General features: G+C 38.8%; 1 protein-coding gene across 3 annotated transcripts in view; it reads left to right on the forward strand.

Moving 5' to 3' along the window:
• The window catches only part of KDM4C (lysine demethylase 4C), a gene marked incomplete at its 3' end in the record, with an annotated part of 280,296 nt that extends 253,797 nt beyond the window's left edge, over positions 1–26,499 (forward strand). For all 3 annotated transcript variants that reach the window (XM_080636683.1, XM_080636681.1, XM_080636682.1), the window contains 3 exons: positions 18,193–18,312; positions 23,681–23,773; positions 26,323–26,499. In XM_080636683.1, the coding sequence (XP_080492809.1) occupies positions 18,193–18,312; positions 23,681–23,773; positions 26,323–26,499 (390 nt within the window). The remainder of the gene's footprint in view (positions 1–18,192; positions 18,313–23,680; positions 23,774–26,322) is intronic.
• Between the last annotated feature and the right edge of the window lie 522 nt (positions 26,500–27,021).

Consider the following 27,021-nt stretch of genomic DNA (forward strand, 5'->3'; position numbering starts at 1 on the left):
ACTAAGTCCCATGCAGCTGCTTGCAGACTGTTCTCTTCCCCTCTCTCTTGTGAGATGGGGAGGAGAATCAAAGGAATGTAAAACCCATGCATTGAGATAAGAACAGTTTAATAATTAAAGGATAATATGCTACCACTAATAGTAATGATAATTATAAGGGAAATAACAAGGGAAGAAAATATAAGACCAAAAGGAGAAAAGAGAAAAAACAACTGTAAACACAAATGATGCACAATACAATTGCTCACCAATACCCAGTCCAACCCGAGCAGTTATCTGCTCTTCTGGGTAACCCCCCCAGCATAAACTGAGCATGACGTGCTGTGGTATGGAATGCTCCCTTGCTAGTTTGGGTCCGGTGTCCTGTCTTTGGTCCCTCCCAGCTTCTTGTGCCCCTCCTCACTGGCAGAGTAGAAGGCTGAAAAGTCCTTGATCGGAGTAGGTGCTACTGAGCAACAACTAAAACATTGGTATGTTATCAGTATTGTTCTCAGACTAAAGCCAAAACACAGCAGTGCACCAGCTACTAGGAAGAAAATTAACTCTATCCCAGCTGAAACTGGGACAGCTTTGCAGCTCAAGTGACACAACTGTAGGAGTACTCCATATTTTTCTCCCATGAAAGTCTTTGAGCTGTTCTGTTTTCTGCAGTCCTAATATTTTCCTGGAAGTAGCATTAGCTGACATATACATCAATGGAAATGGTACTGGTGTTCTTAGAGTCTTCTTAATTATTGACAAGTCTGACGCCTTTTGAAAATACAGTATTTAAAAGGGTACATTTCAGAGCAGTGTATGGGGATTGAGCTGTTTACTTTCTACTGTTCTGAATAGAAGACGGTCAGCAAATCCCTCTTACATGTCTTTGAAAATTTATCCTTTAATTCGAAACACTCCAAAAGGCTCCATTAATCATAGAATCAGAAAGACATTCTGATTCAGGATGATCAAGATATTAAACAAATGTGGCCGTATTGTTATTAGAAACCCTTTTTTGTGTATGCCTGCGTTGAGGTTCTGGTAAGGCAGAGATGAGAAACTGCTTGCTGCCCTAGTGGGGTAGTCTTGATACGCGGATAGACTCCACAACTCGTTAAAGTTGTAAAGTAGGTATGTCTTTATTCAGCTGAGGTGCATGGGGGATTGCTCCTCCAAAGGCATGCGCAACCCAGTGTTGTTTTCCCTCTATATTTATTCTCTAAAGGTATAAATATTAATCAGGTTACACAACACCCCTATACATATTAATGATCTATCTCCGCTTCATATTATAATGAGGAAAAAGTTCATTGCTCTTGCACAGTGCCTCCTGGTGGTCGTGGGTGAGGGTCTCAGGATGAAGTAAACGAGTCTTCCTCGGGCCTGAATTTTTCACCTCTAGTCATTGTGCATGCTCCCTAGTCCCTTGGTCTCGGTCCAAGCTCAGAGGCTGGTTTCAGCCGGCTTAGGGGTCCGAGGAGCAGGAACCAAGTCACAGTTCTTTACTCTTATCAATAGCCTTGCATCCTTCCAACCTGTCTTGGCAAGCACAATAAATCTTAAGCAAGCAGTGTACATTGTTTAACAAGTAGCTGTAGCCCCTAATAAATCATGGTAAGGCATGGTAGGCGTTAAGCAAGCAATGTACTTTAAGCAATACCCCCTTGTACAATCCCCCTGTACAACCCCCTTGTACAATAGTCCATATCAGTCTGATCTGAAGCTAAGAATAAACGTAAGCAGGTCTAGATATGCCTCAGTGCGTCTCAGATAGTGGATGAACAACATACAGTTGTTTGATGAAAACACCAAACAAATTTCACATTCCTTAGAGAAATCTTGTATTTTCATTAGATAATATACCTGCAGCAGTTACTGGAAGGGAAAAAAAAATAATGTTTTTTCTTCTGCCTGGACTAAAACTTGCTAATCCATGCAATGTGCGTATCAGGTGTTAGTGCCGCTGGGAGGACTTATTCATCAAATCTGGTGTGAAAGCAGTGTTGCTGCCTATTGATGAACTTATTTTTTCTAATCTGTTTTCACTTTTCAACTAGCTCACAAAGATAGCAGCAGCTTTCTGCTTTTCCAGTATGTACTGAATTTACAAAATAATGTCAGCTCAGCTCACAATAGACCACAATTCCAATGTTCAGATACAGTGATTTTTTTTTAAGGGGCAAAATAAGGAGCAAGAAAATTTCAGTCTCGAAGCCTTATGAAACTCTGATTGCATGTAAGCATTTAATAACTACCAAAGCAGGGTATACATATGTGTTTCTCATATGTGTTTTTCTTTGTTTGTGTTAGCATTTGCTAAATAGTTGGTTTGGGTTTTATTTTAAAGTCTAGATGTTAGATAGAGGCGTAGCTATATAGATATTCTTGTTTCAAGCTATTGCTTGGGTACTGTACCTGATTTCTACTTTGTCAGAATTTCTTAGAATAATTGCACCTCAATTACAATGTTTAAACCCATTACATAGCCTGTGGATGTGCTAACCAGTCAAGTGTAAGATGGTGCGAAGAAGTATATGGGTACAATTTTCTGTGGGAAGAAACAGCAGGACAACTTCCTCTGTGAGTCATGGAAAGACAGCAGTGGAGGGGTAGTACATGGTATCTTAAAGGACGTGAGATGACTGCTTCAGCAGTTGCAGGCATGTAAGTGGGGAATGCATATGCTGTAGTTCTGAGAAACTGCTGCAACCAGACATCATGTATGTGTGCCACTTGCCAGTTCTTGGAGAGTTAATGTCACACAACCCCTGGATCAGCATCTGGAGGAGTACTGTCTTGCGCAACAGGCAGTTAGATTATGCATTAGAAATTACCTCCTTGGCCTGCTCATTTAGGAGTGTATAAATGTACCATTAAAAGGTACCACAGTGCCTTTTTTTTTTTTTTTTATTTTTATTTTTATTTTTATTTTTTTCCCCTGTTAGTACCTGATGGACATATCACCACTGGTATGTCTTGGTAGTTGTGTTTCTTTATATACTGTGTTTGTCAATAATGCCTTAACAGCAAGTATATACATATATATGTCGCCTGGAATTAGAGCTAAGGATGAAGTTGCTGCCATGTTACCTTACTTAAAATTCCAGGTAAACAGGAAAGCCTTGCAGTATACTTGGTCAGGAACAGAAATGTCCCACCAAATTATACTGATTGCAAGGAAGAGAGGAGGAAAAAGGAATAAAGTTGCAGAGTTGGGCATGCTTTGGTTCTGTGGGGAGGTCTGATTACAGGAGAGCTGAGCATGCCTCTCCTGAATTGTCCATCCTTCCAGGCCACTTGCCCCAGTGAATGTCCTGGTCCTCCAGTAGCCAGTTTGCATGAAATTCTTTGCTGTTGTGGTTTCACTTTGTGCTTATCAAGCAAAATAAGTGAACAAAAATGAGTGTGCTTAACTCTTGCTGCCATCACATACCCACAGTGTGTTTTAGTTTTCTATTCAGTGTATAAATGTCAGGGTTCTCCATTGAGAAAGTAAACTGATCTGTGGGTTGTCATGCCCATAATACAAAAAGACTTTACTTATTAAAATCTATAAATTGAATACTATCCTAAGCAGTATTGTAACTTATAGAACGCTGCAGTAAATGTTCCTTACAAGCTAGAGTGTCTTAAGAGTTGAAAGACTGAGGTGTGTCAGGAAGGACACTTGGATGCTATATTCAGGAGATGCTATATTTGATTTGCAGAACCACCATATGGTAATTTTCTGAGGTCCTGATTAAATCCAAAAAGCATACTCTTGAGAAAGTCTGTATTGCTTCAGGTTAAGACATTCAGACTGCAGCTTAAAGCAGGAGCAAGGAATTTCTTTTGCCTGTGTCAAATTGGTCCATCCAACATCTTGCTTGATATTTTTATTTTTTTTTTTTTTTTTTTGGTCTGCCATTGTTTTTTGAAATGGAGGCCATCTTACCTGAAAAAATTCAAGTACCAAAAAAACCCCACCAAGCAGTGGATTTATTAACATACCAACACTGATACCTGGAATCCTTAACGGAATTATGCTGATACTGATGCAAGTACCTTCTTTCAGTAATGGACCCAAGAGAGCCTTCAGTGTGAAGAGGATGGAAGAGATCAAGCTCTATCTTTGTGTCTATCAATACTTTACCACTGGCAGGGGACAGAGTAGCAGGCCTGTTGAGAACTCTGACAGCCAAAGTACTTCACTGAAATTATCATGAAGGCTACAACTTACAGTGTGCACTTAAATTTCACAACATCCAAAATTATTATTGTCTTCTTTCTTTGAAATAAAATGGGGCACATTTTAGTTGCCAGTATTTGAAGAAAAATCCTGCTAGTATGATAGTAATGTAATTTGAAAAGCTATTAGAAAAACTCCAATGACCATACCCCACTTTTCTCAGCCAGGAAACTTCTTTATAATCCTCTGCCTCTGTCCCAGCCCACAAATGTTCACTTTACACCCTACAAAATTATGAAAGATTCAACATCTGATGACCCACACTCTACCATATTCTCATACTGTGTGCATACTTGCTAATTACCTTAGCTTTCTTGATGATTGTGGACTCTGAGATTTAAGAATGATCCTTCACGGTCTAAATATCTGGCATGGGGTTGAAGCTGCATAGGCATTTGTAATCTTGGAAGTCACTAAAGAGAATTGCTGTAAAGTACAGTCAAAAGGGTCAGGCTGAATCCAGATTGTCCCAAAGATAGTCTTATTAAAGTAGTGAGAGACGGAATGGGTTTACTTCGTCTTCCTTTCAGATGTAGAACAAATGGGATTTAGCTGGATGGTTCTCCAAAAATTATTTCCTATACAGGCTAGCTAAATGGAACACTGGTTTAAAACCGTGATGTGCCATTTTATAGGTGGGAGGTTTTGCATGTGTGGGTTAGAAAAGGTAGCTCACTTCTGGGGGCTGAGTGTTGGTGCTGAGAATGTAGCTTCAAGAACAGTCTTACTTCTTTACAAGAACTTTTTCCTAATGACTTTGCCTGTGACTACTGACTTTCACTGTTTCAATAAATAGGTGTCTGCATATGTCTATGTGGACACTCAATCGGCTTCTCAATTTCTCTATATGTTAATACTTTTGCTGCAGCTTTTGAAAACCCATACTGCTTGAATGGTGGACATTCAGAGACACTAGGCTACAATGTCAATCTTGATAGTCCATTAATGTCCACCTGGATATAAAAAATAAAAGATTGATTCTAACCCTAGCAATTCCCAAAGGAGGCTGTGTTTTTTTGAAAATCTGTCCTACAAACCAGACATATGCAACTTTTCCTCCATCAAGCTTGTCTGGCATTTCTTAAATGACTAAACTCACTATTTTCTAGCATTTTTTTCCAGTGGTTTCTCTTCTGTATGCCTTTCTCTCTTTATCTCTTCTGGCAACTGTTTTCTGCTTGTCTGCCTGTTTGAATCAAAATGTTGAACAGTAGCGCTTACCTGCCTCCTTGTATGTGTGAAAGATCCATTAGACTTATGACAGACAATAATAGCTTATTCAGTTTTATTATACTGGCATGTAAATCTATAAAGAATGGCTAAAGAAACTAGAATTGTTGAATATGCACTCTTTCTGGGCAATCTGTATATACTTTGGATGCACTCCAGTATCACCATCACCAGCGATTTCTGAGAATGTGAAATAGAAAAGCAAGCAATGCAGTTCTCAAGGTAACAAAAGGGTAGATTATATTTGGTATAAACCTAGTCAAAAAGTCCTCAGAAGTATTTGTGTGATGTGGGAAAAGAGACCTAATGAATTATAGTAAGTTTAGCAGTCTTTGGTTTATTTCTTAACAGAGGCAACATCAAATCTCTCAGCTGAATGATACATTACTCATGTTGCGTTACTCATAATGCATTACTGTGCTGGCACAGTTTCGTTTGCAGCATTATAAACTCATCTGCTCTGTAATTGAACTTACTAATCAGAAATTTGTATGCTGTGACCATTGACAGACAATACTGCAAAATTCGGGAAAGCAAGGTTGAGATCTGCATGCCATATCTCTGAGGAGAAAACTTGGGTTTCTTTTCCTGATTAGGTAGATTTATGAAAATTGTGTAATGTTTTATGGTTGGGGTTTTTTTGTTGTTGAATACTCCAAATTGTTAAATATGTATATACATTTTGAAGAATTTAATTCAAGATTGTGCGAGCTGAGAAATTTTTTAACGCTTTTTTGTAACTGTGAACTTTTGCATTGGATTTGCAAGCGCTGATACAGAAAATGCTCTGCTTTGCACATGCAAAGCATTGTTTGCGTCTCCTGACTATTAACACAAATGAATTCCTGTTTTTAAAAATGTGGTCTTACTAAGTTAAAATCACACATTTTCAGAAGCAAAGATCAACTTCTAAGGCTTCAGACTGAAGGCTTTTATTCCGTCGTTTAACTCCTGAAGCTGCAAGACATCAAAAGATGCAATAATCTGATTCTAATTTGAAGCTTGTTGTACAGTACTATAACCATATTGATTTAAGTGAGTTACTTTCACTTTGCTCCATTATGGAGTGTAGAAGTGATTTTTCTGTGGCTCTTGTTTTTCCTTTTTTTTCTGTTACAGTAGAAAGACAGACAACAGATAAGCACAAAAAATGAATATAGGATAGATTAAAGACAAATTAAAACTTCAAGTGTAAGTATTATCTTTACACAGTTTTCTGTGTATAATGTACTTTCCACTTTATAATAGAATGCTTTATGGATCCTTATCAATAATGATTTTAGGTAAGTTGAAGGTAATGCCCCCACAGCTCAGCAGAAGAAACAAAATGGAAGATAATCCATTACTTTGCAGTTTACGATAAGATGGCTGACTTTGCAGTGAAGCAGGTGGGAGACAGAAATATATTACAGTGCTTCCTGTGTTTGCAAAGCGCGTGTGTATTCATGTCTGGGACTGTGATTGCAGCCATGATGAGCATATGCAGCACAGTGAAATCCCTGGAATTGCACAGGATCCTCTGGGACGAAATGGGACTGCTGGCAGCAGGGAGGAGCATTATTTCCCCTCAGAATTTTTTCTGAAGTAACTCAGGAATTGCAGGGTGTCAGATCTGGTAATTTGCCCTGTTTGTTGTGTGCTGCAGAGGCACATTATTTCCAGAATTGCCATGTGGGTTTGGGGAGGGGGCTTGAAGGGTGAGAGAAAAGGGAGCATTTCCCTTGGTGTGGGTTAGGTCTTGAGGCAGGGGCAGAACATGAACTGCTCTTTGTACTTGTGTGACTGCAATTGATTTATGGGCAACTTTAACCTTTAGGTCTTCACCAATATATAGGTGGGCAGGGTATGGGGTAGTACTGTAGGATTCAAGAGTCTCTTCTAGTTTTCATGTAAGCATAAGCAAGAGTTCTCTACTGTACTAAAGGAACTTTGTCAGGAGCCCTGACTTCAGTCAGGGACGGCAAGTCAGACATCCTGGTGTCCTTGCCACTTCACCTTCCTACCACTGACACTGAGTTTTGTCTCATAACAGTATATTGTACCCCAAATTGAGCTTCCTCAGTGTCCTCTCTGCTTGTACCTTATTGTGATTCCCAGTACCACCCTGGACCTCCTAAGTCACATTCTGTAGCGTGGCCTTGAATTGTGGCCTTCTGGATGATTCTGCATCTGTCAATTAGTGTTATGTTTCTATTTGTGTTACTAGTGCTTTGCTGAAATGCAGTGTAATGGTTGAAATAGTATCTTTCTAAGCTGAATGGAAAACAAATAAAATTAGATGTATTCAGGAAAGTATGATCCAATAGTTCTTCCGGTTTCAGTAGCATTTTAAGGTCAATATATTATACACAAATTTATAATATTTTTAGACTATGCATTCTGTGATCCAAGGCTAAATTTGTTAAATTACAGTAACTATTCTGTTAATCTGGTGATTTCACTAAATTTATACCAATTCAAAATCAGAATTGCACTCCTGGGAATCAGGGCTGCTCTTTCAAATGCTAATGCACTGTGAAAATTGCTGTTCCTGTTTAGATAAAATTCTGACTGTGGCAAATTAGCTACTCTCCTTTTCATTCAAATTGTCCTGGAAAGTATGAAACCTAATTTTGTGTTTCAAAAAATTTGCGTTAACTCCTGTATACTGTCAGCTTCCAAAAGAAAAACACAGTTTGACAGCCTGTTGAGATCAGTGTTTTTTTCACAGTTTCCATAATTTGTTCCTCCACTTCCATTTTAATGGTGTTGATAGATACATTCACTGTTTGCAGCTGCGGTATACCATTTGTCGCTATGACAAGCTTTTCTAAATAGGAGGTGTTAGTTGTAATCACATTAGTTGTACTTCTTATGAAACAATTACAGGTGAGCATGACTGTGGAAGCTTAATCACTAGCACTCGTGTTGAAAGTTAATGTTAGCTGAAGTAAGGTAGGCAGAGGAGAAAACTTGCATTTAAGTGTCTTTTTAGAATGGCCTTGGGGACATGGAAGGTCTATCCTCAAGACGTTCAAAGGCTGCTCTCCCATGGGAGCCTTTTCTTTCCTATATCTGTTCAGCAAGAGCTAACTCTTCCTGACAGCATGGTCACCCGGTGCTTAGTTCTGCACGCCTTCCCTTTCAAACCATCCTCAGCTCATTTCTGTCGGTACAGAGAGCACTGTCTCATTGCTAGCCTAGTAGGTATGAAGTAGGATAGTAAATTTAACTGAAGTCCTTATTTAAGGGAAAAATTTAGAAATTACTTCTAAATTCTAAATTGCTAAAGTCAATGAGTGGACTGTTTCTGTACAAAAATCAGGTCTGGATTTTTCCTAGTTTTTCATGTTGTAAATCTTGGCGTTAGAAACCCACTTGAAGTCTTATCAGTGAAAGTCAGACGTAGTTAATGTGTTTTGTCTGTGTTGTGAGAAGTAGCTGTTAATTTTGTGATTAATGCCAGAATGCTTGTTTGCTATAAATTGAAATGAATTTGCTATGAATTGAATTTGCTGTGAAATGAATTTCAGTTTCTCCAAATAAAAGTATAGAGGTGTTGGTTATTCAGTTTTGGAGACTGCATGAATTGTAAGTTATAAAAGCCCAAAAGAGTCAGTATTATGGCTTGCTTCATGCAAATTGTGATTTGATAGATTAATACCGAGGTCTGAGCTGTTCTTACAGATTTAAGCAATGCAGCAGACAACAGAAAGTGGACAGTCTCGGTTTCACAGTTAGATTTTAACTATATAAACTCATGAACAGACACAAGATGAGTGAAAGTAAAAATATGTAGGTATGCAGGATAGGAAGGCCAGGTTTATTGCAATTACAGTCTGATTTACCTCTAGTTTGTCTTTTCAGTATCTCTTTCTCTTTGATCTTCGAAGCCTCAGGGCTAGATTATCAGCTTTCAGTCTGGTAGGAGAAGAATTACAATACTGTGTCATGGCCCCTGTGCATGGAGATGGAACAATACTGAAAGGGTTATCACAAGGCATGTTGTGGGGCTGAAGCCCGGCTGCTGCTTACCTCTGCCTTTTTCGCCATTCCTTCTCACCAAGTTGCATGACAACCACATAGTGGAATTCACCAGAACCCCCTGATACAGAAAGCCGCAGCAGCACAACAAAATGTATTCGTAAACAGTTTTCCTCCAAGGCAGCTGCTGATTGCTTGGAGTATGTCTTTCTAGAGGTTTTTGATGTGGTATGGTACAGAAATAATGAGTAACTTCAAAGGATGAAGAATATGTAGAGATAAACTAACTGTTAGAAATACTAGTTTTGAGCTAAGACTTAAACTGTCGTTAAATTCATAGCATTCCAGGAAGAATGCTGCCAGTCAGGCTCAGTGTATATTTATTCTATTCCTTTACCATTATGTAACATAATTTATACAGTTTCTGTATTTTTTATTCTTTCACAGCAGAGCCATATAGCAAAAAATAGGATTAGAAGTATATGCTAGCTCACAAAATATGTTGCAAGAGCCACACTTAACCACTTTAGCCCTGTATTGTTTATGTCAATGGCACCATTAATGGTATTTGACAAGAATTTAAATAAACAATGAGGCACTTTGTGCTTTGTTTTCGAAACAAAGGAAATCAACAAATAAAACCCAGGAGTGTCAAGGAGATGCAAAAATTTTTGCTAAGTGACATTGAGAAAAATTTTAATACAATTTAAACAAACACAGATATTTTATTTTGGATACAGTCTAAACCATGGTGATTTGAAAAATAGCAGAGCTCAGCACTGTGTCTGCCAGTTAAAGAGATAAATAATTCTGTTAGTGTTGAGAAAAATAAAATGGGGAGTTTCTGAGATTGCAATAGGGGCTGTTAGACACTCTCCTGAAGAAAGAGATGCCAGCCTGATTATGTTTACTATCTTGGTTAATGCTTGATAACAGCTTGATGATTCATGCTATGGATTTTGTAGAGATACCCTCATGGGAAATGGGTAATAGAAAGTTATGGATATGGATAAGATATGGATATATATAAATTATCATGTCATAGTTTAAGCCCATCTGGTAACTCAGTACCATGCAGCAGCCTGCTCAGCCTCTTCCCCACCGCAGGTGGGACTATAAGGAGAATTGGAAGAATGTAAAACCCACAGGTTGAGATAAGAACATTTTAATAATTAAAGTAAAATATAGTGATAGTAGAAATAATACGAACAATAACAATAGTTATTAATAAATAATAATGGAGACCAACAAAAACAACAAAAAAGGAGAAATGAAAAGTCAGAAAACCCAAGTGATGCGCAATACAATTGCTCACCACCTGCCAACCGATACCCAGCCCAACCCGAGAAGCAATCTGGGCCTTCCGGGTAACACCCCTCAGTTTATATACTGGGCATGACGTGCTGTTGTATGGAATACCCCTTTGGCTAGTTTGGTCAGGTGTCCTTTCTCTGCTCCTTCCCAGCTTCTTGTGCTCCTCCTCACTACCAGAGCATGAGAAACTGAAAAGTCCTTGATCAGGGTAAACATTACTTAGCAACAACTAAAACATCAGTGTGTTATCAGCATGTTCTCAGCCTAAAGCCAAACCACAGCACTCCACCAGCTACTAGGAAGAAAATTAACTCTGTTATAGCTGAAACCAGAGTAATTTAACAAGTTCCAGAAGAATTGAATGGTTCAGAAAAGGATAAGGCTACTCTGTATGCCTAACAAATTACTTTAAATTATGCCAGTTTATGAATATAAGCTTCAGTTTTGCAAAAGAGTGCAGCTATCAGGGAAAAAATTATGCTTAATCAGATGTGTTACTGGTGAGTAAGAGTAAACTTAAAGAGTGAACCACCTGCAGGCAATATTCTCTCTTAATACTGTATACCAAAGATTGATATTTCTTCAATATTCTTTCTGAGATTTTGGCCTTATTTTTTCTACATGGAAAAAGAAAAATCAATCTTCATTATATATTTTGTATGTGTCTAAATATATATATATTTATATGCACACACATGCACACCCACAAAATGCATTTTTCTATGTGTGTAAATATATATATGAAAATGTTTTAGAGCTATCTTCAGGGAAAACTGGTCTCCAGTAGTATTCATCAGCTTTTGAGGAGGGTCTGCAGACTATTACTTACGGCTTCAGACTATTACTTAGGCTTCTATAGGTATGCCTCCAACAAAAGACAGACTAGGGATAATGTGGGCCATCTCTGGAATGAAACAGGAGAACTGACTAGTCTGGATTTGGAGAAGGCTGAGGTTGCCTCAGTCTTCACTGTCAAACGCTCTGACCATGCCGCTCAAGTCTTGAAAAGCAGATGCAGGTACTGTGGGAATGGAGCCCTTAGGCCGACTGCAGGAGAGGATCAGGTTCAAGATCATCTTAGGATACTGAATGTGCACAAGTACATGAATCTGATGAAATCCATCCATGGGTCCTGAAGGAGCTGGTGCATGAAATTGCTAAGCCAGTGTCAATCATATTTGAAAAATCATGGCAGTCAGGTGAAGCTCCCAACAACCGGAAAAAGGGTAATGTAACCCCCATTTTCAAGAAGGGGAAAATGGATGACCCGGGGAATTACAGACCAGTCAGTCCCACCTCTGTGCCTGGCAAAATCTTGGAGCAGATTCTCCTGGAAAGCATGCACATAAAAAACAACAAGGTGGTTGGTGACAGCCAGCATGGCTTCACTAAGGGGAAATCCTGCCTGACCAATTTGGTGGCCTTCTGTGATGGGACTACAGAACTGATGGATATGAGCAAAGCAGATGATTTCGTCTACGTGGACTTGTGCAAAGTGTTCGACACTGTCCCTCGTGACATCCTTGTCTCTAAATTGGAGAGACATCAATTTGATGGTGGACCACTCGGTGGATGAAGAATTGGCTGGATGGCCGCACGCAGAGAATTGTGGTCAATGACTCAGTGTCCAACTGGAGACCAGTAACAAGTGGAGTCCCTCAAGGGTTGGTGTTGGGACTGGTCTTGTTCAACATCTTTGTCGGTGACATGGACAGTGGGATTGAGTGCGCCCTCAGCAAGTTTGCCGATGACACCAAGCTGTGTGGTTCGGTTGACATGCTGGCGGGAAGGGATGGGATCCAGAGGGACCTTGACAATTGACAATTTACAGCTTGACAGGTGGGCCAATGACAACCTTCGGAGGTTCAACTGAGCCAAGTGCAAGGTCCTACACCTGGGTCAGAGCAATCCCAGGCACAGCTACAGGTTGGGCAGAGAAGTGATTGAGAACAGCCCCGCAGAGAAGGACTTGGGGGTGTTGGTCAGTGAGAAACTTAACATAAGCCAGCAGTGTGTGCTTGCAGCCCAGAAACCAACCATATCATGTTCAAAAGGAACATGAGGAGCGAGCGGGTTGAAGAAGGTGATCCTACCCCTCTACTCTGCTCTTGTAAGACCTCACTTGAAGTATTGTGTACAGTTCTGGTGTCCTCAACATAAGAAGCGCATAGTGCCCCTAGGGGATGGCCATGAGGATGATCAAGGGCTTGAGCACCTCCTGTATGGAGACAGGCTGAGAAAGTTGGGGCTGTTCAGACTGGAGAAGAGAAGGCTGCGTGGAGACCTCATAGCAGCCTTCCAGTATCTGCAGGAGGCCTACAAGGATGCTGGGGAAGAACTCTTCATTAGGAACTGTAGTGACAGGGCAAGGGGTAACGGATTAAAACTTAAACAGGAGAAGGTTAGGTTAGATATAAGGAAGAAGTTCTTTGCTGTGAGGGTGGTGAGGCACTGGAATGGGTTGCCCAAGGAAGCTGTGAATGCTCCATCCCTGGTGGTGCTCAAGGCCACGTTGGATGATGCTTGGGTGACATGGTTTAGTGTGAGGTGGTCCTGCCCATGGCCTAGGAGTTTGGAACTGGATGATCTAAGGTCGTTTCCAACCCAAGCTAGTCTATGTTTCTGTGATTCTGTGGACTGCAAATGCCCTTTACCTTGCAGTGTTGAATTCTCATTTTCTCTATTAAACCCACTCTGGGAGCACAACTGTGAGAACTGAGTTTAGTAATGTCCCACAGAAAATATTCTAATCTGATCAAGATGGAGATTGATTTTCTTTCCCCTAGTAGAAGTTCCTCAGAATGCTCATGAGAAAGTACAGTGGGAGGCAAAAGCAGTTTCTGAAACAAGACATACTTGTCTATAAGTGGCAGGATTGAATTGGGAACCTTCATCATCAGAACTCTTCTCTCTTTAGTCAGGGTAGGATCACATCATCAAAACAATTAACAAGAACCAGGTGATCTGACAAAGTTTTGCCCTGATTTGGTTAGACAAATATTCACATTTTTCTATTTGATTAGAATTGTTCTCTAACAACAATTTTAAATATGCTACTACTGTTGGGTTTATACATCCTCTAAAAGACGACATATGGGCCTCATTTGTGGGTTGGTTTTTTTTTTCAAACGAATTGTTGGGGCACAATGACCAATGTTAGTGCTGTGACTATTGCATTCAATGTTAAACTTTATGACCAAAACTTTTAAGTTAAAGAGTTAATTGATCCCTCTTCACCAATCACACTTCGCATTCACCGGAGACCAAATTGGGTTTGGAAGGATATGATTCTGTTTAAGCTTCTGAAAGATCAAACATTGAGCTTTAAGCTGACTGCTGAAAGGCAGAACATTGTACAAGCTAATGAAAACATTACTTCTGTTAGGTTCCGAGTAGTGAAGTGGTGGGGAGTTTGTGATTTCAGAATATTCAGACATGTTTTTGAGAGCTTTTTGCTTTTCATGTATTAAACCTGGTTTGTTTTGGGGATTATTTTTTTTTTTAATGTTACTAAATAAGTTACAGTGTCTAGATTTTTTTTTTTGTTTATCTTTTTTGTTCAACTGCTGCCTTCCTCACTGGGGAAAAATGCCTCAAACTGAAAGCTTCTTGTTTTTCATTAACGTATTCTACTTTGAGCATGCTAATATTTTCCTTCCTAAGATGTCCTCTCTATCTAGCTTTCTGTCAGACCAGAGACTCTGTAAATTAACATTGGCTGATATTTGTAGCTGCAGAGTAATTTTATCCTTTCCTACTACAATCTTGACATGAAAGACTAGAGTATACTTTCTGCTATCAGTTTAACTTGCAGGCTTCTTTTCACCAGTGGCTGAAGATATGAGCTTATTTAGCCATGTTGACTTCAAGGATTGCACCACAGAGTTTTCCATTTCCTCTGAATTGACTTAAGATATTTGTTTTTAGTGTGGCTTCTTTGGATGAAACATAGAAGTCAAAAGCTCTTATATCTTATAATTTTGAAAATAACTGTTGAATTTGAAATAGCTGAATTAATAATATAATTGCCAGGCAAAACACTGTCAAAAAGGAACATCTGTTTCTAACAGTTTTGGAGAATAGTCTCAAAGGTTTATAAATTCATCCTAGACCAGAATATGTATAATTTCTAGCCTTAATTTAGGAAAGCATTTGAACATATTTTCCAGAAAAGTTTTAAAAAATTAAGGTATGTTCTTTAGGTGTCAGTGGCTGTAATCACATTATAGGAATTTTGCAACATTTCACAGTTCCTAGATTCAAGTGCAAGCCTCAGGTGCGGACTTCCTTTTTTTTTCTTAGTGTGGCTCCACGTTTGTTCCTAGTCTGTGTCAGCCATCACCACTCTGCCATGCAACTGGATTTGTTACTTTCAAATGCTCTGTCCAGCCTCAAACAACCAAGGTATTGCTAAGCCTCTTAGCAATATAATTTGTTTTGTGGTAAAAACAAAGGAATATCAGAGCAGAAAACCAGCAAAACCATCTACATTATCTGTAGTGCTGTACACAAGAATTCCTAAGTGATAGAAGATAAGAGAAACCCAGTATTTCAGCGAATTTTTCAAACATCTGTTGTGAATGGATTGCTAACTATTTTAATTCAATGCATATAATGAACCCCAGAATTAGTGTTTCTAAAACCAGAAAATACCACCTGTAATAATAAACAAGAGGAGCTTTAGAATTACCGTTATTTGCAGTTTTTTGTTCTTAAAGAAACTTTTTGCATGGCTGTAAACCTAGCACTGGTGAGACCATATCTGGAGTCCTTTGTCCAGTTTTGGCTCACTTTTACAAGGACCTGGACATATAGGAGCAAATACGTGCAGAGTGACATGTATGAAAGACAATTGATAGCAACTGACATACAGGAAATACCTTCACATGGAATTTTTCTTCATATGAAGCTTTTTCACTGTGTGAATTGTCAAATGTTGGACTAGTTTCCTAGGGAGACGGTAAAGTGTTCATTCTTGGAGATACTCAAACGCAGCTGGACATGTCCCTGAGTGACATTCGGTATTTCACCATGCTCAGACATGGGGCTGTGAGCTGTGCAACATCTGGAATGTGGCAGTAGACACTTAAGTGAATCGGCTTTTCAGTAGAGATAGGCACAATTTTCCCCATTTGTGTAAAGAAGAAAATATATGAAGTTAATCATATGGGAAATGTATATGTTACAAACTGAATGTAGATTTACAAGTGATGTACAGAAATGTTGAAGGATTACCGTATCTTGATGTTTGACTTTTCAGTATATGACTGAGAAAAGTGAGGTTGCATTTTTGCAGTTTTGTCAGTCTAAGAAACGAGTCTAATCATTCCCCAGAAGGTAATGGTGGGAATTATTTTTGCAGTAAAAAGAAACTCTCTGAAATGGTTATGCAATGTGAAAATAAAAGGTAGGAAGGAGCTCTGTAGAAACAGCAAAAACTATTTATTACAGGTTTCCCAAACATTGCCCCATAGACTGAGACATTAGGATGATACATGAAGAATGGGATTGTTATTTGTCTAGTTATTTGCATGAGAACTCTAATTTTCCATATGAGCAATTCCATTAGCTATCCTAGAGAAGCTATGAGATTTTCTTTTCGTGTGCAAGGTGCAAAGGGTGTAATTCATGCTGGGCTTTTGTTCTTGGAAAATTAATGTTTGGTTTGACATTGTTAATAGGAAATTTACTATCTTCCGTGATGCATTTTGAAAGTTTGGTTCAAGATACTTAGCCAAGACTCCTTTTTGCACTTTAGCAAGAAATAGGTAGAGGAAGAAATACAAAAATGAAAATAATCATCCTGACGGTCATCACTGAGGAGAGAGAGCATTGAAAATATTTAGCAATCCCTGTGCCTCGAGAAGTCATAATTATTCCAGTGTTGGAAAATAGGCAGCAGCCATTCTTTTCCCCTATCTCCCTGCCTTTCTTGGAAATGCCATGAAGCGTAATACAGTAATGGCACCTACTACCCCAAATACATGGTGAAGTTGAAGGATGTATCTTTCTGTATCTGTCACAGCAACCTTTGCCAGGCAAGCATGCAGGGTGTATGTTAGAGCTGTCCTCTTGACATGAACACCTGAGGGTTGACAGAAACAGTATTGTCGTGCAGGAAAGTGTGTTTCTGTGAAACTCCAGCTTTTCACTTCTTTCATGTGTTGAATCAAATTTCATGGATTAAGATACATGTGATTAAAAATAGTTTATGAAGCCAGGATTTGGCTAGCATGATATTCTAACCAGATAATGTCCCAGTAAGGATTATTGTGGTGCATTTTTGCTCCCACATTTTAAGTTCTTTCTCATGATGATTGCTGGCCTCTTGTTAGAAGTGGACTGTTGAACTCAAAAATACAGTATTTTTATAAATTGCTCTATGAGACTTTGAAAATGGTTATAGTATTGCATTACTATGAGGTAACACCAGGTCCTGCAGAGCGTTGTCACTGAGTACTTGTACCTGAGTCCTTGTCTTTATTTGTTCTCTTCCCAGTCTACACCTCTTAGCAGTGACCTCAGGTGACATAGTCACCAGTAAGTTCTCTCACACCTAGGAGAATACCACTATATTATTGCTAATTTACATGACAGGTCTTGTGATGTAGTCTGTCTGAAATACAAATGCCTTTGTGGGAATGAGTATTCGGCAGAGAGAGCTTCCAAAGAATTGGTGAGTGCAGACCTGAAGTGATCTTTTTCTGGTCCTTCATGTATTTGCTCATATGGACAGCTGTTGTTATGGTTGTATGGTCAGTGTGCTGTGTAAATGAGCAATTATGTCATACTAAGCCATATGGGGCAAAGGAAACCCTGCAAGGATATACTGCAGCTAGCATAAACTGTGCTGCTCTGACATGCTCAGCCAGTCAGGCACAGAATTTGGCCAAAATACAAGAAAAAAACCTGCTCATATCTTCTGGGAAAAAAAAAAAAAAAAATCCTACCTAAGTCTTTTTTGTAAGCATTTGGATTCTTAAATGTTTCTCCATCAGCTAAACAACCCATTGGTATTCTCACCATTTATAGTTTGATCCATCAGGTTATGTTTCAGTCAGCAGTTAGCATCTAGCAAAAAAAAATGTGCTGTGGTTAACAAAACATGAGTTACTTGAGTATGTAAAAGAGAAAGTGTTGCACATACGCAATTGCAATTTAGTGATCTTTGTTTTCAGTGTGTGATGGAAATTAATTTTGAGGGAAATCTATCACAGTTGCTGATAGCTATCTGATTTATGCATATGTTGCCTTGCCAATTCAGCATCAAGCTGTAAAGAGAATGAGTCTTCGGTCAGTGTTTCATTTTCATAAAGGCTAACAGTGTCTTCTGTTAGCCCATTAGCAGGAGTATAAAACTTGAAACACACATGGTAATGAATCTCCTCCAATTACGGAGTTGTAAAAAGCAGCTTACTGGTAATTTTAGTGTGATGGCTTACTCACTGGTTTGAGAATCTATCCTTCTTTGTAAATAGAGCAGAGATTGCCTAAGGCTGGGCCCACCTGCAGAGGGAGAGGTTGTCCAAGTGAAATGGCCTGATGGAAAACTGTATGGTGCGAAGTATGTGGGAACAAACACAACTTACATGTATCAGGTGAGTGTCTGCATTTATTATCATGTACTTGTTTTTCACATGTCCTTATTGCAAATTGCTCATTCAGGTCTAGCATTAGAGTGGCCAGCCACATCTTCGAAGCTGCAAAAAGCTGGAGTGTGACCTCTTATTGTAACTGCTAATGCATTTAAACTAATAAATAAAGCTGCCTAATACATTAACAAGTGCTGTGCACTCTTTAGAAGTTGAGGTTTTACCTGTTCTTATAAAATTAAGAAAAAGGCTTATTTAATATGAACTCAGGTAAACAGGTGGAATATTAAGATCGAAAAATACCATTTGTTATTTTCTCTTGATTATTTACTTTTATTTGATGTCAGGTAATTATATAATAAATGATATAAAATTAGGTATTGGTGAGTGACTACAATGAACCTTAGGCATTTGCTAAAAGGATGGAAAGGAGGATAGTAAAAACAGGAGCATAAATAGCCTCACTTTTCATTTGTCTGAGGCACTTTTGAATTAATTAACTAACACAGAATCTAAGGGGCGTTTTGTCCTTAGCAAAGGCAAAAGGGAGCTAAGTGTTGAGAGCAAGGCTAAAAAGCTGACTTCTGATTTCAAAGACACAATAATTATTTTTTTTATGTGCTTGCCTTTGAGAAAAATCAGTCAGCAGCTTTGAGTACCCAAGTGAATGCTAGAAACTGCAGTAAAACAATCACAATAATAATGGCACTTCTGAAAGAATGAGAATCTAGGTACATTTCATTTATATATATTATCATTTTCACTTATGTAACTCTTTTCATCTAAGGGCCTCACATTACTCTACAAAAATGGCAAATTTACTATTTCATCTGAAGACATATTAAAGCACAGGGAGGCTAAATGACTTGCTGCATTGACCTTCTCACTTTGCCAATGACTTGCAATCAAATTCAGATCCTCCAATGCCTGATCCCCTGAGCTAGTCTCTAAATCTTACCTCTTCTCTTATATTTAGCAGCTGTATTAAATAGTGAAAGTGAAAAGTTCTTTATAAAATAAAAATATTATTGTTCTATAGTAATATTCTATAGTAACATTAATCTTCAAATCATTTAATCTTTCGAACAGCTGGTCTCCTGAGGAATACTGTTTGGTAGATTTGGGATTCTGTGATTCTGTGATTAGAGGAATGTTGTCATCTTTCATATTTGAAGGAATCTGACATAGTCAAAACAAGCTTTGTCTTATTTTAGACCTCTTGGACAATATAATGAAACCAGGTTAATTGAAGAAAAATGGGTTGGCATGCAGAGGTTCAGTAAAGTTTGGAGTTCGTCAGCATAACAGTCATGGGAGAATACTGTAAACTGCCTTGTAACAAACCCTATCACAGGGGAAATAGCAAAGGTTAAAGATTAAAGGGAGTCCAGATTGCACTAGGTAGGATTTTGGAGACAAATAAGTATTTCGATCTGTAGGGTGGGAGGAGGGCTGCCACAACACAGCCACAGGTTAGAGAAAGTCTGTGACATAGAGGGTATAAGGCTAACTTAGAATCATAGGATCATAGAATAGTTAGAGTTTGAAAACACCTTAAGATGATCAAGTTCCAACCCTCCCTGCCATGGGCAGGGACACCTCACACTAAACCATGTCACCCAAAGCTCTGTCCAACGTGGCCTTGCACACCACCAGGGATGGAGCATTCACAACTTCTTTGGGCAACCCATTCCAGTGCCTCACCACCCCCACAGCAAAGAACTTCTTCCTTATATTTAACCTGGCCTTTCCCTGTTTAAGTTTTAACCCATTACCCCTTGTCCTATCACTACAGTTCCTAATGAAGAGTTCCTCCCCAGCATCCTTGTAGGTCCCCTACAGATAGTGCAAAGCTGCTGTGAGGTCTCCACGCAGCCTTCTCTTCTCCAGGCTGAACAGCCCCAGCTTTCTCAGCCTATCTTCATACGGGAGGTGCTCCAGTCCCCTGATCATCCTCGTGGCCCTCCTCTGGACTTGTTCCAACAGTTCCATGTCCTTTTTATGTTGAGGACACCAGAACTGCACACAATACTGCAAGTGAGGTCTCGCGAGAGCAGAGTAGAGGGGCAGGATCACCTCCTTTGACCTGCTGGTCACGCTCCTCTTGATGCGGCCCAGGATACAGTTGGCTTTCTGGTCTGCAAGTGCACACTGAAGCCAGCTCATGTTAAGTTTCTTATCGCCCAACACCCTCAAGTCCTTCTCCACAGGGCTGCTCTGAATCACTTCTCCACTCAACCTGTAGCTGTGCCTGGGGTTGCTCTGACCCAGGTGTAGGACCTTGCACTTGGCTTTGTTAAACTTTATAAGGTTGGCATCAGCCCACCTCACAAGTGTGTTGAGGTCCCTCTGGATGGCATCCCTTCCCTTCCAGCGTATCAACCGAACCACACAGCTTGGTGTCATTGGCAAACTTGCTGAGGGCGCACTCAATCCCACTGTCCATGTCACCAACAAAGATGTTGAACAAGACGAGTCCCAACACCGATCCCTGAGGGACACCACTCATTACAGGTATTTGCGTGTGGCCATCCAGCCAGTTCTTTATCCACCGAGTGGTCCACCCATCAAATTGATGTCTCTCCAATTTAGAGACAAGGATGTCACGTGGGACAGTGTCGAACGCTTTGCACAAGTCCAGGTAGATGACATCAACTGCTCTGCCCCTGTCCGTCAGTTCTGTAGCCCCATCATAGAAGGTCACCAAATTGGTCAGGCAGGATTTCGCCTTAGTGAAGCCATGCTGGCTGTCACCAAGCACCTCCTTGTTTTTCATGTGCCTTAGCATGCCTTCCAGGAGAATCTGCTCCAAGAGTTTGCCAGGCACAGAGGTGAGACTGACTGGTCTGTAATTCCCCGAATCATCCATTTTCCCTTCTTGAAAATGGGGGTTACATTACCCTTTTTCCGGTCGTTGGGAACTTCACCTGACTGCCATGATTTGTCAAATATGATGGAGGAACTTCAGCACACATTGCTACTTTTTCCTCCAGTCTTCTACACAGCCCGTCTGAAAGCTCCCGGTATCTGTGCATACATATACTCAATTCTTCTGGCTTGTGAGATCTCTGTTTCACCTTTGAAATTCTCTTACCAAGCCTTTTGTGTGATCTCTTAGATGGTACAACAAAAGGAGAGACTGAAAAGGAATCTCTGAAATGAGTATTGTGATCTAATAAGGCAAATCTGTTTTACTTGGATGAATCTGTGAATTTTCCTCATGTTCATGAGACATTTGTATTGAATGCAACTGTACTAGTGCATGCAGGAGCTATGACACAATGCACCATGATTTGTGTCACCAGTTTGACGTTTACCACCCAGGATCCTATACAATCCCTAAGCAGTGTTATACCTACCAAATGAAGCAGGTGTTTAAGTGAAATTGTTAATGTGATCTGTGTTTGATTTCTTCATCTTTTTTATGTTGACATTCACTATAACTTTTCGAGTTTCATTTGAGATTCTTTAATTACCCATTCACTTTATTAACTGCTTCCTAATAATGTCAGCTGACCTTTTAATTTATGATGTCCTGATAAAATCTCATGGAGATAGCATACTACACAAACAAGGTGCAGTAACAGAAGTCCAAATGAAATAACGCTGGGTAAAATTGATGATTTGAAATATAGTATCTGGAGTCTGAATTAAGTTGGAACTATTAGAGATGGTAGGTTTATATTTTGCATGAATCATGATACTATTTGAAGTCTTAGAGGAGCTCTTGTGTTTGCATTTAATGGTAGGCAATTAATTTCCAGTGTGGTATGCTGAATTACAGCTGAAGAACTTCCAGTTACTCTTCATTGTAAATATTCAATATATTTCATAATGCAGGCGTACCTGATTCTGTGGTATGAAGCAGTTACTCCTGCTGCACACTGAAAATAAAAACATTGGCCATTCAGGAGGTGATTTTCTGATCACATGGAGCTGTCAGAGTTCATTTCCTGCCTGGTTCTTTCACCAGTGATACAATAAACATTATTACCAACTGTATCATGCAAAAACATATTACCAAATGTATTGTACGGTAAGGCAGGGGAATAGCAGAAAAGCTACTCCTATATCCTGGTGAGAAATACCTAAGTTGTCATAATTTTATTAAACAAGCTTAAGCCAAAATAACCTTTAAATTCCTCTAGCATACTGCTAACAGACTAGGCTTATGGACTTAGTAAGAGGAGCAAAGACCCGCAAGTATGACTTTTGTGACTTTGTTATCCATCTGTGTTCTGTGGATTTGAAATGCATTCCACATTTGTGCTTCCTATTAATTGCTGTTAAAAAATTACTTTTAAAGAAGTTAGTAGTTCATAGATCTATACCCTGGGTTTTGAGAATAAATATACTATCTCAGATTTTTCATCTGTTAGCAATTAATCTGACATAGTCGTGGCAAGGTTTTAATTTGAACCTTCAAAACGCAGTGCACTTACAAGTTCAAATACATATTTTTTTCAGTTTTATCTATAATACTACTTACGATAAGTTGATATTTTCCTATGTTTGAATTTGGGCTTTTTCTTCCACCCTAAGTCTGTTGTCATTCATGTGTTTTCGTTAAGTCACCTCAGATTTGGAATGGGACTTCTTTTAGTTTTACACTGAACTTTATACTTAAGTACAATTTCTGCGGGAACTAAAACTGCAGTCATAGATAATGGCTGAAATTCGCAATTGTTGGATGAAGTATTAAAAAAGAAACAGCAGCAACTGAAAAAGTTTAAAAGCTTTAAAACCCAAGCATTTTAACATTCCCCGCACCTAGTTACATTTCCTTTCTCATTTTCTGCTAACGGGGTTCATGTTGGATTAAATCTAAACCTGAGCATGATAAAGCTTTTCATCTTCTGAACTGAGCATTTTAAAGAAATTCCATCAGATTCAATAGAATTCTGTTAACTGGTATTTCCTTTGTTGTCACTCATACTTTCTTTCTCCTGATATGGTCTTCCTCAACCTTGAATCACAGAATGTTAAAATTAATTATTTATTTATTAGAAGCAAGTAAAAAAAAAAAATAGAGGTGAGTAAAAATGACATGAAGACATTTCAATATATCATTCTCACAAAATGGTGTCTCTATTGTTACTGCTCAGCGTTCCTAATCTAATAAATTTTACTTTGTTGTGTATGTGTCAGTGATGATTTTGAAGTGTCTGCTTAGAAACCAGTTTCAACTTATGCATGTGTTGCGTTTCCTAAGAAATAACTTTTTTTTATGTTTTAGCCTCATTTTAGCTTCCTGAAATAGCAAAATATAAATCTTTTGTATTTGCACATTTATTTTTGTCTGGAGACATTCCCAGAAACGTCCTGCAAGAGTTAAATTATGATTTCATATTCAAATAAGCATTTTTCCAATTAGGTTGAGTTTGAAGATGGCTCTCAAATAGTAATGAAGAGAGAGGAGATCTATACTCTAGATGAAGAGCTCCCTAAGAGAGTAAAAGCACGTTTCGTGAGTATTTGCTCATGGTATATATATGCTTGAAACGCCAATAACATTATTCTTGGCTCTATTCTAGATTTTCAGTTTAAATTGGACAAATGTTTTGTGAAGCCTGTACTAACATGACTCTCTTAATCAACACAACAATTAGCACAAGCGTCCATTTGCTAGTGGTTAGTTGTTCTTCTAGTACAGGCAAATGCTGTTGTCAGACATAATTCTTTTCTCCTAAAAGGGACATCTTTTTCGATCAGCTGTCAGAGCATGAATTATCACTTTAGTAAATATTTAAATTGACAGACATTCTGTTCTTCCAGTATGCTTACAACGTGTATACTTTTCAAAAAACTTTCCAAGTTTTCAGAGCTTTTAAATGCAATGCTTTTAAAAGCCTTGAATTTAATAAAAATGCAATTAACTTATTCTAAGAAACAAAGTGCCTGATCAGAACTCATCAGTGTCACTGGATTTTTTGTTTCCTGCAGTTTCAAAGAATATCCACAAGCCAGTCATTTGTAGGCCTGCCATGTGGAAAAGTGTTGAGGTTCATAGAAGCAGTACACTTAAAGACTGAAAAGGGAAAGGTCTGCCACACAGTTGTTGGGGGAGACAGGACAACTGCTGTCCTTGTCATTAATGCTAAATGTTGTGTAATTCAATCCATTATCAAGCCTACTCAGAAGAGCAACACGTTCTTCTCATGTCCATGTTCTGTTTAGAGCTGTTTGATCAAAACTGCGTTGCTTCACTGCAGTGAAGCTTTGAAAGGAAGAGCAGTGTACAGTATATTTTTCATTGTTGCAGGGAGGTGGACTCATACACAATGCCTGTTCACACATTCATTATGTGACATTAATTAGCTGATTCTTGAAAGCTGGGTGCAAGGAGTTGTAGGGGAATGATGTGCAAAGTTGATTCTGCAGCCATCTGTCAGATTGTATGATGTAATACATCATGTTACATACTGAGGTAGCTGAAGAAGGTTCCACACTGACTTTCCCTTTCTGTGTTTCTTGCCGTGTGCAGCTGCCATCATTGTTATTATCATAATTTACTTTCATCCAGTTCTCAGCAGCCAATCCAAAAATGGATGCTGTATATTTCAGAATCTAGGAGTTTATCAAAGGAAAGGATTGGCATCATTTATGAAAGAGGAGGTAAAGCTGGGAAAGATAGACAGAGAAATGAGGCTGTCAGCCCGCTGAGGGAGTGTTTCCTGACAGGATACCCTGTTTTGCTGAAGGAACAGAATATGATTAGGACAGCTCTTTCTAATGGGAAGTGCAGTGGTCAAATATTCTTGGCTAAGATACCTTTTTGTCAGTGTATTTGGCATTAATGCCCGCATCTTTCAGTGTCCTAACCATCTAGGGTTAAGATAGATACCTTGGAAAGTGTTAAATAAACCATCTGGTTGGTTATATTTAATTGGATTTTTCATTGTACTTGGAAAGTATTCCACTAACTTTTTTTTTAGAGACTATGTGTAAAAAGCATTTATAATTAATTGCACATTCTGTAGAATGCAAACTTGCATTTCACTAAGGATAACAATACAAATATAGTTGGGTTTATGCTAGTCTTTTTAAAATGGAGTTTTTATCGACATTATGTATTTTTTTCCTTTTGACACAACTGACTTCACAGGAGGATTAAGTACAGGTTAAAAACATTGAATTTGGTCAACTAAATAAAACAAGCCACAGCCTGTGCTCAGACTTTGCATGGTTTTCTACTATTGCCTCAAATTCTGTAAATACAAAGCTTAAAGTTATGGGCTATGGCCAGCACCTCCTTCCCTCCTCATGCTGAAAACTGCAAGTTAAAGACAGCTTATGATACTGTTCCCGTGTCTTGAAATAAATGACACCAATTCCTTATAAATGATGCTGTTCCCAGTCCTGGGAATTTTACCATGACTCAGTAGTGGAAGTTGGTCCAGAAATTTCTGCCGCTGCTTTTTCCGAACTGGCTTACTGTTTACTGTCCTGCTGCTTGGTTTCATTAGATTCCCCAATGGTTTAAGTTTGCCGACAGACAACCAAAATTGTGACTCTGATTCTTTGCAAATTAGGCAGTGCGAAAATTTCTTTTCAGAGATCTGTGGTGTATTACCTTGCATTTCAAACTTTTCTGAATAGCACAAAGTGCTATTGTATTGTATATGTAGAAAATACAGCGAGGATCGAACCTGCCCAACAATTACATAACTTCCATGTTGCTGGTTTTCACCTTGAATTAGAGTGATTGTGTGACCTCTGGATAAAATCAAAACTAACAACTACTGTTAGTCAGATGTTTCTAAGGAACACTGCAGACCTACAGAATTAAATGGCCAGTAGTACATGCAAAATACAGAAAAGTAAAAATCATGTTTTAAATCTACATTTAAAATATATATTTAATATTTAGGCATCTTCCTGAAAACAGTTGTAACTGCATAATAGTAGTGTAGCTAGCTTCATATAGTCTATCCAAATGTATCTATGTTTCCATGTAACTTGTCAGAATATGATGGCCTGTATGAAGCTGTATGCATAACTTGTGTCTGGTTTTAGTCTACAGCCTCTGACATGAGATTTGAAGACACATTTTATGGAGCAAACATTATCTTGGGAGAGAAGAAGAGGCAGAGAGTATTGAGTTCCCGCTTTAGGAATGAGTATGTGGATGATCCGGGATACCGCACTTTCTTAAAAAGCTCATTCCAGAAGGAATGCCAGAAGGGGCTATAAAGAAAGCAAGAGAGGGAGAGGGATGTTGGTTACAAAGCATGCAGCATTATTTGCAATTAGTTTCAGTTTAGTTGAACGCTGTTTTACAATGACCTAATCTGTAGATCAACCTCGTAAACTGCAGTTCTTGAGTTCTTATATCTTCAGCTAATGTATTAAAATTTTATGATGTTTTGGTTATGAAACTAAGGTGGAAACCAGGTGAGAGTAAGAGGGATTACACAGTGATATGCTGAAGAAAACATTCACTCCTGTTCACATTGAAATATGTGGTAAAATTCCCTTTGAATTGTGAGAGAAAATTCACATTCAAGAGAGGAGATGTTTGAGTAAGGAGAGATAATATCAGTAGCTCATTTTTTTTCTGCAGGCAGGAAAGGATGTTAAGTTCCATTAATAGCAATTTTCATAAAACATTTAAAACAAATACAAGTATGTACAGTATTAAGACGAAAGCTGTACTTACTTTGTATAGTGCTTTTACCCTTTTATGTCACTACTGCTTTCAGTAGGGTTTGATGT

Source organism: Psittacula echo (assembly GCF_963264785.1).
Source record: "Psittacula echo genome assembly, chromosome: Z".
NCBI lineage: Eukaryota > Metazoa > Chordata > Aves > Psittaciformes > Psittacidae > Psittacula > Psittacula echo.